General features: G+C 45.1%; 1 protein-coding gene across 1 annotated transcript in view; it reads left to right on the top strand.

Annotated features, from left to right (window-relative positions):
• Nucleotides 1-17,016, top strand: part of LOC148520008 (epithelial sodium channel subunit alpha-like) — a 91,577-nt gene that overhangs the window by 55,353 nt on the left and 19,208 nt on the right. Inside the window, exons 2-6 of the mRNA XM_088475817.1 lie at nucleotides 2,920-3,041; nucleotides 3,711-3,874; nucleotides 6,271-6,375; nucleotides 16,290-16,410; nucleotides 16,508-16,580. Coding sequence (XP_088331943.1) covers nucleotides 2,920-3,041; nucleotides 3,711-3,874; nucleotides 6,271-6,375; nucleotides 16,290-16,410; nucleotides 16,508-16,580 — 585 coding nt within the window. The remainder of the gene's footprint in view (nucleotides 1-2,919; nucleotides 3,042-3,710; nucleotides 3,875-6,270; nucleotides 6,376-16,289; nucleotides 16,411-16,507; nucleotides 16,581-17,016) is intronic.

Below are 17,016 nucleotides of genomic sequence, written 5' to 3'. Positions count from 1 at the left end.
ATCACCTCCGTAAGCACCAGCAGCTCGCGCCTGGTGAATGCGGAGGCTCTCATGATGGCAATCGAGTTTTTCATACAAATCATTTTTGATAAAGTGCACCCAAATTTTATGATTGGCTAATGTATTTAGGAAATTAACAGGAGCAATTCTATTGGTTAGTGTATGAGTCATGTGTTCGACAGGGCCAGAAATCTGTTGAGACTTATGATAGGCTTGATGCAGTGACATGCGTAAGCAAATTTACATAAAGAATTGAACTCCAGGAAATATGCGGGTAGAAAAACAAATAGAACAATTATTTAATAGGGGCTAACATGTATTTTGACAATTAAAAGCGAATGTTTCAGCCGTACATATTCTGCGGGTAAACACAAACACGGACATAAATAAAGTTTATTGCATTGTGTAAAAAAACAAAAAACAATTAAGCTAATTGATATATTGATTGGCATGTTACGATTGAGGGAGGTAGGCAGAATAACGAGCAGTTAATCGAAATCTGACAGTCCAACTTCCGGGTAGTACTAGTGCGTGCGTTCCCTTCAAACCACTTCGGGGATGTACGCTCGCTATTTGGCACGCTCGTTAGTTAGAGGAGGGGTCGCCTGAGTTTGGGGAGGATGTTTTGATGCGAACGAAAATACGAGCGTGTGCCTGAATTTAAATATTTTTTTACGTTCGCCCAACGTACGAACGGTCACTAAGAATGCAACCTTGAGGTACTCCTGTATTCGCAACAATTGGAGATGAAAACAGATCTCCCAACCTAACCGACTGCGAACGGTCAGACAGAAAATCCAACAACCAATTGCAGATAGACACATCAAAACCGATTGCTAGGAGTTTTACAATGAGTAAAGACGGTACTACAGTGTTAAAATCAGAACTGTAGTCTACAAACAACAGTCTGACATACGAATTCTTGTTCTCTAGATGACACAGTACTTTATGAAGAACCATAAGAGCCACATCTTCAGTAGATCTATTAGATCTATATGCAAATTGATAATTATCAAAAGCATCTGGGATGCCATCCCTAAGGCGTACTAAAATCAAACGCTCAAAGCACTTCATAATGAAGTAAGGGTAATAGGACGAAAATCATTTAAACCAGAAATGGACGTGGTTTTAGGGACTGGAATAATTGTGGTAGTTTCCTAGAACTGGTTCCCCGCATGTAAGACCTATCATCGGCCTCATCCAAGATCCAAGAACCCCCTGGATCATTAATCGGGATAGCACAGATATTATCCACAACATCAAACCTAGCGTAAAACTTATTAAATTCATCAGCCGAAGGGCCACCCACCTAGGGACCACCTGAATTTGAAGCTTTGTAGTCGGTTAAGCGCTTAATTCCCTGCCACAGGGATCTAGAATCAACAGATTCACTAAAGTGACACTCTATCCTATCAGAATAGGCCATCTTAGCCAGTCCAATACCCTTCTTCAAGTCAGACCGGGCAATGGAATATGCTAAACAATCCCCAGATTTGAAGGCGAGGTCTCTAGCTTTCAATAAAAAACGTACATCGCCATTCATCCAAGGTTTATCATTGGGGAACAAACGTATAGCCTTTCTGAATGTTACACTTTCTACACAACAGTTCAAGCACAGTAGAACCATCGAGGCTAACTGGTCCACGTTAATATCAGAACCTTCCTCTAAAAACAAATCCCACTCGGTACAATCCAAGCAACCCTGTAGTTTCAGTAAGACCCCCTCAGGCCAAACAGTAACATTCTTGGTGACCGCACCAAATTTGCCTAATCAGAGAAAAATACTTAGGCACTAAAAAAAGGGAAACATGATCAGACTGCCCTAAATGAGGACACAAAAAAGTTTTATAGGCATTCTTAGTATTAGTATAAATGTGGTCCAATATATTAGAACCACGCGTTGGTAGCTCCACATTCTGAATTAATTTTGGAAAAACCAACTTCAAATTAGCCTGATTAAAATCTCCGGCAACAATAAAAGCACAATCTGGATATAGAGACAGTTGTTTTGAGAAAAAATGAAACAAAATATCCAAAGCTACAGTGACATTAGCCTGATGCGGGATATATACTGCTGCTAACAAGACCACAGAAAATTCCCGGGGTAAATTAAATGGCCTACATTTAAGTAGCATACACTCTACACATAGTTCAAAAAATTGTTGTGTGTGTATGCACCTTAAGTGACATTTTTTTGTCATGTTAACAAAAGGGATTTCCCTTTGTAGACTTTCCCATTACACTGTTGATATAGGCAAAGTGGGGAGGGCAATTGAGGTGATTGAAGGAAGGCGCTTGCCACAGCCCATGATGCAGGCCACACCCCCTGTGTGGATCATACTCCCATAGCACTGGTCATGCCACCCTACATCTCTAGTCACACCCATACCTCCCAACTGTCCCAGAAAAACGGGACAGCGGTCCAGTGGGCCACAGTGTCCCACGGTGGGGGGGAAATTGGGGGGAGCACACACCGCTGCCCTGTGTGCAGGAGGAGAACAGATACCGTGCGCATGCACACAAAATCTGTTCACCAGTATACGGAGGGCCTGGGGGCTGCCCAGCATCTCGAAGAGTGCTAGGCACACCCCCATAGTTACGTAAAGAAGTCAAGAGGTTCCGCCCCATTTGTCTGAGGCTCCTCCCCTATCCCTGAAGCCCCACCCCTTTTCGGCAGCTCGCAAACTTTCCCTCTTTAGGGGACCTAAAAGTTGGGCGGTATGGTCACACCCACTGTAGAAGTGCACAATAGGCCATTCATAAATTTCAGCTCAAGGCCCATGTGGACCTTAATCCAGCAATCACTTTGGGAATCACTGTATTAAGTATGCTTATTTTGTATTTTCTTGTTATTGCTCTGAAATGTACAGGTCCTTCCAATAATGTACTTCAAGTTAATGTATATTTTCTGTGTTTCAGCTTCTTTACTCCTTTCTTGAACCCCAAGCTTGGGAACTGTTATACCTTCAATGGTCCAAGACATAATTCATCAAGAACACAAGTAGAGGTCTTAAATGCCACCAAGGCTGGCTTCAGTTATGGTGATTTCATATTAAGTTTCCATTTCTTAACTAAACGTTATATATGTAGTATCCAATGTCTTTACCTATTTTGATGATTGTAGTATGAGAAAACACACATTACACTTTTATTGATATAGTATGTTGAAGCTAAAGTTTGCCCAAAAGTTTATCAGCTTGAACATCTGCATTATAATAAGAAGTCATTGTTATTGCTGTAGCTTTGCTGACACAATTCCAGTATCTTGTCACTATTTAACTTTTCACCATTCAGGAAGGCAATGGGTACTGCAATTACACTAGCCCAGTTAGTCTGATCCTAGTAATAGACAGCCATACACGGTACCATTCTGTCTTACACATGCTGTAAGTGGTTAAAAAAACACTTATTACTAATTGTCTTTTTTATTTAAGACTACATCCCAACAAGGTACTGTATAGGGTTGAAAGAAGTCTTGACACATATTGAATATATAAGAGCTGATGGTTGCTATTTTATTTATTTGTGTTGCTTTGATGATAAGCCACTAGCCTCTACATAGAACACACTAAAATATATTTTTAATGATAGTGTCTTTTTAAATAACCCAAGCAATGAGTACACTTTATATGCATAACTGAAGAGTGTCTTTCTGCTACTATATTATATTATACTATACTATATTCTCTGACTGCTTCTGTCCCTGACAGGTCTAACCATGGAGCTGTTCATTGAGCAGAACGAGTATATCAGCAGCCTGAGCACGGCCGCAGGACTGAGAGTAGTTCTGCATGGACAAGGGAAGATGCCTTTCCCTGAGGATGAGGGAGTGAATGTTCCCCCTGGACAGGAGTCAGATATTGGGGTAGTAAAGGTATGAAGTGGTAAGAAATTTTCTCTATATGCAGAATGACCTGGAAATGAAAAAGTTAAAACCTCCTGATAACTTCACCACGAATAACTGTTTTATAGAGGACCTGTCACCTACACATCAGTAATAAAATATTTGGACAGCTAATATATAACTTAATGTATGCAACATTCGCCATGTGCTACAGAATAGATGTATAGTTTCTTCTATGTTTACCTTTTTACATGCCAGCCGATAGACATTTCTGAGGGGTGGGTATGAAAACCCTGTTCTCCGGAAGCCGCTGTTCAGAATACCGACACCGGCATCCCCACAGCCAGGATCCCGACACCCATAGGAAGTAAAGGTAAGTATTTTACCCCAACCCTAACCCTCCCTCCCCGGTGCCTAAACCTAACCCCCCCCCTTCCTAGTGCCTAAACCTAATCTCCCGCTCCCCGCACCCTAAATCTAAGACCCCTCCCCGGTGCTGAAACCTAACCTCCCCCCCAAGTACCTAAACCTAACCTCCACACACCCTAATCCTAACACTCCCTCCCCGGTGCTTAACCCTATCCCTCCCCATAATGCCTAACCCTAATCCCACTAGATAACTCTAACCTCCCCCTAACACCATGATACTTACTTTCCGGATGCAGACGGTTGGGATACTGGTGCCGAGATCTCAACCTGTTGGGATGCCCGACTACATCCCCATTTCTGGGCATCTTTGAATATTAATGAGAGAGTGAACATCCCATTTACTGGCAGGAGCATACTGACTGTGCCCTTGAGCAAAATCCTGTAACATTGTCAAACTACCATCACGAGTGATGTCAGTGGAGAGCTTCCGGCTCAGACAGAGCCGAAAGCTCTCCGGGGCTTACGACAAGGGAGACCCTACCCTAGGGTCTCGTCGTAAGCCCCGATGGTCGCGATGGTCTTGACCATCGCGACCATCACCTTAGGCGGTCGTAAGGCTGTGGGTGTTAACCCACAGCCTTACCACCGCAAAGGAGGACGTCTTGAAAATTCAAGACGTCCTCCCCTCATTCAGACAGACCGCACGCTCTGTGCGACCGGCTCTGAATGAGGTCCTGAGTGTGTCTCAGAGTGGAGATCAGGACAGATGTGAGGGTGCACTAGCCTTGGTGGGAGTGGTATAAACTCTAATAAAGAGTAGGTTTTAAGAGAACTTTTGAACATTTGGAGAATATAGGGGGGCTAAAACGCTATGTGCAACACCCAGCTTTCTCTTACCAGGTCCTTTGGCATCTGTCTTCTGTCCTCTCCTCGTATTCTCCGGGTCTCCCATGTTCAAGTCAGTGCCCGCACCATCCTCCACTCTCTATAGGGACAGACACATGGCAGTTCAGCAAATTTGTACAATATGACATGATACAGTTGATGCATTTGTTTTCAAACCTTTCTATGCATCATTCTATTTTAATTGTCAATTGACTGCAACATACAAAAAAATGGATAATTAATTTATTGGGACATTACACCTACAATATTATTTGATCAGTACAATGAGAATTATGAACGTACTCACTTGTTAAAATGCAACAATGTTTTAATCATTTTAAATGACAATTAGGCAATTTAGGACGTTGCTCCTTTATATTATAGCAGGCATGACCAACGTGTGGCTCTCCAGCTGTTGTGAAACTACAAGTTCATGCATACCCTCACACCCATCAGCTGGTAAAACATGCTGGGACTTGTAGTTTCACAACAGCTGGAGAGCACCATGTTGTTTAGGCCTGCATTATAGTGTTGATTTTTAAATGTATTTCAGCCAAGTAAGTCTAATAACAGGTAATTCCTGAGAATAAATGCAAAATTATTTGCAATTATTACATTCAGTGGCGTATCTATAATGGGTGCAGTGTGCGCGGGGCAAACGGGCCCCCCAGGCCCAGTGGGGCCCCGCACCGCACACACTGCACCCATAATACTTTAGACTTACCTGTCCGTGGTCCCACGTCGGGTGTCTGCGCTGCTCAGAACACCGGAAAATGGCACCGCGGCTATTTTTCCGGTGTTCTGCGCATGTGCAGTAGACTCCAGGCACTAGAGTGTGCCCGGACTCTACTGCGCATGCACAGAACGCCAGAAAAATGGCCACCACGGCCATTTTCCGGTGTTCTGCACATGCGCAGTAGACTCTGGGCACACTCTAGTGCCCGGAGTCTACTAAGGTTCCGGTGGCTGGCTAGCCGTGTCAGTCGGCTGCAGGCCACCGGGGAGAGAAGAGGGGGCCCACACACAGGGAGTGCACACGTGCCCCCTCCTCTCTTAAGATGCCCCTGATTACATTTGCACATGTTCCCTTACGGTCATACTTTTCTGAACAAACAAAGCCACAAATATTACAAACAAGTTTTGATGACAACCAGAGAATCTATTTGTGACAGGTCCATGTCAAACGTTTGCAAGAGCCATACCGCAGTCGGTGTAGCAGCGGACACAACATAAGGAACTATTATGCAGATGTCTATGGGACAGACTATAGCAGAGAGGTGAGTCCCTAGTGCTGATGTAGAGCATCTGAATGTAGCAATGTCTTGTAATTGAAAGTTATTGAACGTTGGCATGTTTGGTTATGTTTTGATCCAAATATGGACCATTTTATTATTCATATGGTGCCATCCTTTGGAGGCATATGATCCTGAAAGCCACAAGCACTATATGCAAAAATGCATAAGGAGGCAAATTCACCTTTCAGTTTTTTAAATTTTAAAGCTTTTTTCAGACAATGACTTTGTCACAGTTTGCTCACATCACATGAAGAGCAGAACATCAGCGATCTCAGCAGCAGAGCCGTAACTAGACATTTTGGTGCCATGTGCCAGAGAGAGCACTGGCGCCCCCTACCCCCATTTTTTAAATAGGGACATAAGACAGTGCACCTGAAAAAGGGCCATGGCTTCATGGGGAAAGGTCAGGGAAGAGATAGGGGAGGCCAGGAGATTCTGGGGATAAAAGAAGAGGAAGCTACAAGTGAGGATCATAATAAACAGGAAAACTGACAGGCCCAAACAGCGCACCCTGCCATGCGGTGCCCTGTGCCATGGTTCTGGTCACACTACCCTAATTACAGCCCTGCACATGAGAGCTTACACTGTTTTACTTGTGTCATGTTCTGTGGCTCAATTAGAAGTGGACAGCAAAGAAACACAGACTGCATACTATTTACTCAGCTTTGGTACTATTTCCTCAATTTAGCCTCTTAGTTTGCACATTGGGCCTGATTCAGAGCCGGACACTCTGACCAGAGCGCTCGCTCAGGGCCCTCCTACCTAAACTTGGAGCGGCCTCTTGGATGCTTGCATAGCTGTGGGTTACCACCCACAGCTTATGCGAGCGTCCATGATGATGGTCGCGATAGTCAAGACCATCGAGACCATCGGGCTTGCGACGAGACCCTGCGGTAGGGTCTCGGTGACCGCAAGCCCTGGAGTGATTTTGGCTCTATCAGAGCCAAAATCACTCCCACTGACATCATGTCAGTGGGGCCGGACCCAGACGGTAGGCGTTCCCATGGGAACGCCTCCGTCTGGCAGCCACGCCCCCGGCACGCCCTCCAAAGGGGGCGTGCTGTCAATCAACATCGACAGCACGCCCCCTTTGGTGCGAGACCTGGAGCGACAGCTTCCCCGTCGCTCCCCGGGTCTCGCGCATGCGCACAACGGAGCTCCCTCCGTCGTGCGCATGCACACTAGGGCACCATCGACCCGCTTGCGAGCGCTCAGCGCTCGCGAGCGGGTCTGAATCAGGCCCATAGTGTGCTAGATACTTAGGATTAGTATTCTTGTCCCAAAGGATTTGGTTTAAAGTTTAAACGTTGCTACTTTTTCCTCAAGTTTGTTTCGTTTTCCTCAACTTTGCTACTTTTTCTGCTCCTTTTTCCTTCATCGTGCTACTTTTTCCTCAATTTTGCATCTTAGTTCGCTTATAGTGTACTAGAGGCCTGATTGATCACACGCATGCAGACGGACGATTGTTACGTACTACGCATGCATCGCAGTGCGCATGTGTGAAGTCATCAATACGATAACACTGCGATCACAGAGACCACACAGACCCATCGCAGAGTGATTGACAGAAAGTGAGCGTTTGGGGGCCTGTCCGTCTGAATGCCGTTACAGAGGCATGCATAAATTAACCACTGCAACGGCATACGCAGCTTACGGCATACGGCATACACTGCAACGGCATACGCAACTCACTACGTATGATGAGATTAGCAATTTCTGAGTAAGGTCAGATCTGTTGTAATTGTGCGTGATGGGCCGAAGTTACTCGATGTTCCTGATGTATATGCAGGATTGCAATGTACTACAGGTGTGCGAAAGTGGTAGTGGACATCTCTATGCTGTAATATCTTTGCGATAGCAGTCATTAGCATATTTTCGCAATGGACCTGCGTGCATAATCGCAGCTGCAATCGCAATAGCGATCCATAATGAATCAGACCCTAGGTACTTAGGATTACTTTTTTGGTGCAGCTAAGTAGTAAAGTAGTAAAATGAGGCCATTTAGTGCAATTTGAGAATAGGTGTATATGGACACATATCTCAAAATAATATTGATATGGAAAAAATAAATGTATGTCCAACCCTTAATGAGCCCCTGTGTGAGCAAATTCTCTGAACAAATCATTCTAGCAGAACTAAAAGATATACTGTACTGTACGTAGGTAGGCTAAATCTAACCAAATATATGTGGGAAAGCTGCAATTATAATACAGTACTTCACTAGAAACATTAAAAAATATTGTTTTTCTACCAACATTCCCAATATGTTATATACTTTATGTCTATCAATTAGAGATATAAATACAAATTCTCCAGTTGAGAATGTTTTTTTATTTTTTTTATAATTTTTCTGCGGCTTTATAGTTGAAGTCAACATATAAATGTATCCGGCTCCCTACAGTATCACATGGATGCTTTTCCATCTCCAGTAGCGTTCTTTAGCAATTTTGTTGCAGCAGGAAAATTGCTGCGCTTTTAAATCTCACTTCAATTTGGTGCAATTAGGTGGAATGAAAGCGCTTAGTGGGCTACAGTACCCACTATAAACTTTACATAGTTCAAAACTGAAAAGATACATGCTAGATAGAATATAAAGCTCACAACTAGATAGGTTAGGAAGATGTTTTATTTTACACTTATTAACTGGGAATTTGTTAAAAGAGAAAACTGAATTTCCCTTATTCCCTTAAGTCATGATATGGGTTAATGTGAGAATGATACTTCATGCTTCCTGCTTTATACGTTCCCTGTTTGCCAAAAAGTTCTGACTACTGTACATTATGTTGCAGGGGAGTTTTTTTTTTTAATGGAATTTTTCTTGCTATAGTTCAATTTGTCAAATTTCCTATTGACAATAAATATAGTAGCAGTTAGAGTGACAATATATCTTTTTTTTTATTAAAGTTGATTTACACTAAATCACTATATATTAGTCACCTGTCTCATCCGCTTCCCAAATTAGGTTGTAATGCAGCTATAAAGTGCATTTCACAACAAAGGAAAGGTGTATCTTAGTTAGACTACTGAGAATGTTATATTTCTTTATATGACAGGCAGCATAATAGTAAGTCCCTCCCATGTGTGTACTATGGGCCTGATTCAGAGCCGCTCGTAAGCGGCCGCTCGTTCGCTCCGAGCGATGTTCGCACATCTACGCATGGGTATGGGTCGTAATGCGCATGCGCCAACCAGTCAGTGTGGTCGGAAAACGTGTGTTCGCAAAATTGCGAGTGCCTGCTAATTTGAGTGACAGGATGAGGCGTTTGTGGGTGGCAACAGGGGAAGGTGCTTGAAAACGGGGAGTGGAGATCCGAACGCAGGCGTGCCAAAAGGTCAAAACGGGCGTTTTAAGGATGTGCATAATTAACAAAGCAGCATCATCGACCACGTCACTTGGTTGTTTCTTAGCCTGAACTGTTCGCATGATTGCGGTAGGAAAATCCAGCCACAAGCACTGCGAGCAGTTCAGACACCTTTCGATGTACTCGATTAATCTAATAAATAGTGGAGATGACGTATGATGCGAGCGGCCAGGGGGTGTCTTTACAAAATAGCGAGCACATGTTTCGTTCGCTCGCTCAGACATAGAGGCGTCAACAGACCGCAAAGAGCGAGCGCTCAATTTAAATAGCCGGCCCCTCTTTCTGAACGAGCGAGCGCAAATAGCGTCCAGCTCTGAATCAGGCCCTATGTTAGCCACCTGACATGACTGCAGAGAGAATAACAGAACTGGAGAATGTAAAATGTAATCAAACATAAACCTTTATTGTACAAAAATAATAATAATTAAAGCCAAAGCAAATATACTTTGATGCAGAAGATATTTTCAAACAATGTAAATGAAGTTATGCACTTGGACGTCTTTTCCATGATTTACCAGCCATGCAGAAACCAGTCACACAAGTTATGTTTTGCACAGAAAAGTTGTAGGATAAACATTTTCCTGTCTCAGTGAGGACTTGTGTGATGGATTCAGCCTCATGCACTTTTGAACCTCTTCTTACTTTGTTTATTGGTCATAGTATGAATTATGCTTCATAGTCATCACTGGGTACAGCCTATCACAATTTATTATCCTTAATGAATTCATGAATCAGAGAAAATGTGTCACACCTTATGTAGGACATCTAATGTTTCAGTTCTTTACATTTTACATGGTCAAATAACAATAAATCTATATACAGTAAATAGAGAAACAACTCTGACAAGTTGGAATGCTGCACAGTGACAGAGGGAACATGGACTATTATACGCCTTTTATTCCATAGTGCACCATTATCACTATACAGTACTGTCATGACCGGCTGTATGAAATCCCCTGCTGAGGGGTGCAAGCTGAGGTTCAGGGCTAAGAGGAAGTCTAAGACATGGGGGCCTGTACACAAGCTCTCCTCATCCACGAGTACCAGTCGTTGGCGAGACCTAACCAAAGGTGCGGAGTCTAACCAGCCTGGAGGTGTTCTCCAGTGACCCCTCCAAGCAGGATATAGGTTTAGCTGCACCCTGCAGGCAGGTCACGGTCCTTTGATCAGGTGACTGGTACTCACAGGAATAGAGAATCCTGCTACGGTGGCCCTAGTGGATGTTTCTTCCAGAAATATAAGCTATACCTCTGTATAGCTTCCAATATGTATACCGGAGGATCTAGGAAGCACAATGGCACCGAGGATTGGATGCTGTAGTGATACTGAGGCTGCATGCTGTAGTGACACTGCTACTGTGGCTGGACGCTGTAGTGACACTGGTACTGTGGCTGGACGCTGTAGTGACAGCGGTACTGAGGCTGGACGCTGTGATATCAGCGGTATTGAGGCTGAATGCTGTAGTGGCAGCGGTACTGAGACTGGACACTGTAGCACAGTGTTTTGGTAATTGCTGCAAGCACAGGAGAGATATTCTGAACTAGGGATGAGCGGGTTCGGTTCCCTGAGAACCGAACCCACCCGAACTTCGGGGATCCGGGGCGATCTGAGCCCAAGCTCGGATCTCCCTGTCTGCCCCGGATCCCTCTCCCGAGGCAAAACCTCGAGATCTGCTGTCGGATCTCGAGGTTTTGCCTCGAGCGGCCATTTTAAAAAAAATGCCTTTGCCTTTAATGGGCAAAGTGCTGACTGGCTGACAGAGCCGTCTGTCACGGCTCTCAGCCAATCAGCATTATGGTGCTCATTTGCATGTAGCACGGACTCGTGAGACCCGTCTGTGCTGCTGTGGTAAAAAAAAAAAAAAAAAAACCTGTGTAAAAAAAGAAAAAAATGGCGTGCCCCCCCCCAAAAAAGAGCAACCAGCCCTGGGCATTAGTGACCCAGTGCTGGGTGTGCTTAAATACAGGGGACAAACGACGTAGGGGTCCCCTGTACTTAAGCACAACCAGCACCGGGCTAGTCAGAACCAGCGCTGGTTGCCAAAATACGGGGGACAAACGACGTAGGGGTCCCCCGTATTCTGCGCAACCATCTCTGGGCTCTGATCCGGTCCTGGTTCTGGAAATACAGGGGAAAAAAATTAGTAGGGTTCCCCTGTATGTTCCAGAACCAGCACTGGACTTTTTCTAGCGGGGGGCTGATGCCACAGCCAGGGGAGCCCTTTCACCGGGCCCCCCAGCCGCAGCATCAGCCCTGACCGCTAGTCAGCCCAGGCCGGGGATCCCTGGAGAGCTGGGGACCCCCCCAATAAAGGGGTCACCCTCTCCAGGGCACCCCAGGCCCAGGCTGATAGCCCGGGGCTATCCCGCCACCCCTGGTGGCGGTGGGTGGCGGGCTGATTGTGTGGTGTGGTGTAAATAAAGAATATCAAACATTGTCTTTACAAGTAGAACTGCAAGTCCCAGCAAGCCTGCCCCGCATGCTGGTACTTGGAGAACCACAAGTACCAGCATGCAGGGAATTAAGGGCCCACTAGTACCTGTAGTTCACCTGTAACAAAAAGTTTAAAAAAAACACAGGACACACACACCGTGACAGTATAAGTTTATTAAACATACATACACACACACACACACATGTACACATACTCACCTATGTAACCTGTAGCATCGGTCCACTTGTCCGGTAAAGTATCCATAGGGGACCTGTGAAAAAAAACATACTCACCATCTCCTATGCGAGGTTCTGTCCTCTTCGTTCCAAAGTAAGCATCCCCGGACTTGGCAAAAAAAAAAAACGAAAACGCGATCCACGAACTTAGTACCGTTCTATAGAACGGTACTTCCCGAATGAGAGCTTAGCGGCGGGGTATCACCATGGAAACCCCGCTGCTAAGCGTTCATTGGCTGAGAGAGGTCATCTCCCGTCTCTCAGCCAATGAACGGCTCCCTCCATTGTAGTCAATGGTGGGAGCCGCAAGGTTATTAAAGTTTACCCTGCGGCTCCCACCATTGACTACAATGGAGGGAGCCGTTCATTGGCTGAGAGACGGGAGATGACCTCTCTCAGCCAATGAACGCTTAGCAGCGGGTTTTCCATGGTGATACCCCGCCGCTAAGCTCTCATTCGGGAAGTACCGTTCTATAGAACGGTACTAAGTTCGTGGATCGCGTTTTCGTTTTTTTTTTTTGCCAAGTCCGGGGATGCCTACTTTGGAACGAAGAGGACAGAACCTCGCATAGGAGATGGTGAGTATGCTTTTTTTCACAGGTCCCCTATGGATACTTTACCGGACAAGTGGACCGATGCTACAGGTTACATAGGTGAGTATGTGTACATGTGTGTGTGTGTGTGTATGTATGTTTAATAAACTTATACTGTCACGGTGTGTGTGTCCTGTGTTTTTTTAAACATTTTTTTTACAGGTGAACTACAGGTGCTAGTGGGCCCTTAATGCCCTGCATGCTGGTACTTGTGGTTCTCCAAGTACCAGCATGCGGGGCAGGCTTGCTGGGACTTGCAGTTCTACTTGTAAAGACAATGTTTGATATTCTTTATTTACACCACACCACACAATCAACCCGCCACCCACCGCCACCAGGGGTGGCGGGGATAGCCCCGGGCTATCAGCCTGGGCCTGGGGTGCCCTGGAGAGGGTGACCCCTTTATTGGGGGGGTCCCCAGCTCTCCAGGGATCCCCGGCCTGGGCTGACTAGCGGTCAGGGCTGATGCTGCGGCTGGGGGGCCCGGTGAAAGGGCTCCCCTGGCTGTGGCATCAGCCCCCCGCTAGAAAAAGTCCAGTGCTGGTTCTGGAACATACAGGGGAACCCTACTAATTTTTTTCCCCTGTATTTCCAGAACCAGGACCGGATCAGAGCCCAGAGCTGGTTGCGCAGAATACGGGGGACCCCTACGTCATTTGTCCCCCGTATTTTGGCAACCAGCGCTGGTTCTGACTAGCCCGGTGCTGGTTGTGCTTAAGTACAGGGGACCCCTACGTCGTTTGTCCCCTGTATTTAAGCACACCCAGCACTGGGTTACTAATGCCCGGGGCTGGTTGCTCTTTTTTGGGGGGGTGCACGCCATTTTTTTCTTTTTTTACACAGGTTTTTTTTTTTACCACAACAGCACAGACGGGTCTCACGGACCTGTCATTGCTCTGTGCCAATCACACAGATGCATGTAGCACAGATCTCCCGGGTTCGTGCTACATGCAAATGGGCACCATAACGCTGATTGGCTTCCTGTCTGCCACTGCAGTGCCACTCCTAGATGGGCCACGTGTTTGTGCCGCCCACTTGTGTCGCTTAGCATAGTCATCCAGCTACCTCGGTGCAGCCTTTTGGCCTAAAAACAATATTGTGAGGTGTGAGGTGTTCAGAATAGAGTGGAAATGAGTGGAAATTAATGTTATTGGGGTTATTAATAGCGTAGGAACAAAAAAAGGCTCATTTTATGTGATTTTAGCATTTTTTTTTATTTTTTAAGAAAAAATCCAGATCCAAAACACAAAACCCAGAACCCAAAACACGGAAGGGTGGTTTTGGCAAAACCAATCCAGATCCAAAACACGAAGAAAGATCCAGATCCAAAACCAAAACACAAAACACGAAAGTGGCCGGTGCACACCCCTATTCTGAACACACTGGAGCACAATGCTTTGGTAACTGCTGCAACACAGAAGAGATATTCTGAACACACCAGAACACAATGAATTGGTAATTGCTGCAGAACAGAAAAACTATTCTGAACACAGTGGAGCACAAGAGTCGGCACTGGTAATCACAGGAGTAACACAAGGACAGACCTGGAACGAAGTAGCATCAGCAGACACTGGAAAACGACAACATTGCTCAGGCAACTTCCTGTGGTCCGCAGTCTGGCTTTATCCCCTGCAGTAGCAGATCATTGGCGGACAGCGCCAGCTGACCACCGTCAAGCTACCATTGGGTAAGGAGTTGTCGGGTGATGCAAACTGTCATGGCCTCTTCCATGACGGCAACCGCAGAAACCAGGCACGGAGCAGTCCCAGGCAGTTCACATGGCACTAGGTAGAATCTTAAGCGTGTTACCCTCTGCTGCACCTGACGTCTGACCTCGCAGAAGACCAGGGGAAGCTGACGCAATGGTGAGTAACGGACGATCCTAGGCCGCAATCTGACAAGTACATTACAATACTGAAGCTTATGCACAGATGAACACAAGTCAAGTTGGCGGATGGATCTTGTGTGTTTTTGACTGCAGTCAAGTGCAGACAACTATTGGCAAAGTAGTTGTACGCAACTCATCTCCACTTGCAGCTGAAGTGTCTAACTGGGTGGTATCAGGGTGTTCATGCATTGGCGAAGTTTAAAGAGGGTTTGATGAGATCATATCAATTGCAAACTATGTAGAGTAATGCATATACATAAGTAATTCTTTTGCATCAAGTAAATGATTGATGCAGGCGCATAATGATAATGATGACCGGTATCAAACCAAGTGTACTGGTGAATTAATGGATGTGTACAACTCTGCATAGTGCAGTATTACTAACCGTGGTGTGATCCCACCCCCAACTTTGCAAGCAGTGTCTTAGAGGTGTGGATGAGCTCTTGTTGCCTCATCTCTCGACTCTCCCTGTAATTCTGGGGAGCTCCGCAGATTTGGCCAGTTTTAGCTTTAAAATTATTACAATAAACAAAGAAGATGTTTATAAGTTATAAATATCTTCTTTGTATTATTCTAATAGTTTTTATATCAAAACTCTTGAGCATGACAGGGAGTCTGATTGGGTAGGGAGTATGACAGGGGAGGCTCTGCCTCACTTGCCTACCCTGACTGTACGTCTCTGTTTCTGTGGGAGCAGTTATGCTTGGCTCTAAGCTCTGCATCGGTCCTACTGTATTTTGGGGCACCCAACACCTCTCTCCTAAACTATCGCGGCTCCGTCCCGACCTTCCCTCTCATATTTACCTAGCGGTCGGTCCTCCTCTCCTAAGGCTTTCACAATTATTACATAGATGTGTGATTCCAAGAAAGTAGGCGACTCCAGTTTATTACCACTGTACACACAGATAGAAACAGTTAATTGTTTTAAATAAATTCTAACTTTCATTCGTGCTCACAAATAGAGTCAGAACCATGCTTATGAATTTGTGTGCTATAGATTCAACTCTTTAAAAAATGACTCACCTAGGCAGAATGCTTTCAATTTGATGTACAGACGACTGCGCAAGATGTACTGCTGACAACATTGGTATATGTATGGGCAATCTCTGCATAAAGTCCCATATAGACAATTTTTACTAAAAGACAACCATAATGTACAGCAGGTTAGACAATCGGGGCAGCTGATATTTATTAAGACATACAATAAGGCAACAGTACCTTGGGGTTTAGCAAAAGATTGGGGATGAGGCCTTTCACAGAGATAGTACTGAATCCTATTAAGTGTAGCATCCATAGTCTGGAGGAGAAGGAAGTAATAAATTCTGCTTACAAACCTATGTCAGTATTTATAGAACATTTGTGTACAATTGCATTTGTCCCCAGGCGTGCAAGAAGAGCTGTGCACACAACAAGATTATCAAGAACTGTGGCTGTAGAATGTGGGAGTTCCCAGCACCCCCTGGGTCTAATGTACCTCTGTGTAACATCAGCGAGCCATCCGTCAGTGAGTATACATTCCCAGGACCTATAGCCTACATGGGTGACATGGATCTACTGAGCCCCTTCCAACGATCTGGGTTTCTGTTTTTTTTTCTTATCAGATAACTGTGTGGAAACATATGAATATAAACTATCCCATGATCAGCTGAAATGTCACTGTCCTCTTCAGTGCGAGTGAGTATCATCTACTCTGCTACACTTCTATATATCACCTTCCAATGCTATTGTATGTATATATGGGATGTAGTCATGATCCCAATTGTGAGAATGCCGACGGTCACAATACCAACAGCGACATCCCGACAGTTAGGGTGGGTTAGGGAGCAGAGCCGTAACTAGACTTCTTGGTGCCCTGTGCCAGAGAGAGCATTGGTGCCCCACCTACATTTTTTAAATAGGGACATAAGTTGCAGGAGGGGTGGGTTAGGGTTGGACTGCGGGAGTGGTGGGTTAGGGATATGGGGAGGCTTAAGCTGGCCACACATCTAAAGATTATCTGTCCAACCAGCCAACTAGTTGATTGGTTGGAATAAAAATCTGGTAAAGTATACAATCAGCAATTTGCTCCCAAACACTGGAAAATGGACAAAAACTGTTGTTTGAACAAATA

Source organism: Taudactylus pleione, unplaced genomic scaffold (assembly GCF_031769625.1).
Source record: "Taudactylus pleione unplaced genomic scaffold, aTauple2 ptg000178l, whole genome shotgun sequence".
NCBI lineage: Eukaryota > Metazoa > Chordata > Amphibia > Anura > Myobatrachidae > Taudactylus > Taudactylus pleione.
The sequence above is the reverse complement of the archived record's forward strand: the minus strand, read 5'-3'. Positions and strand labels throughout refer to the sequence as shown.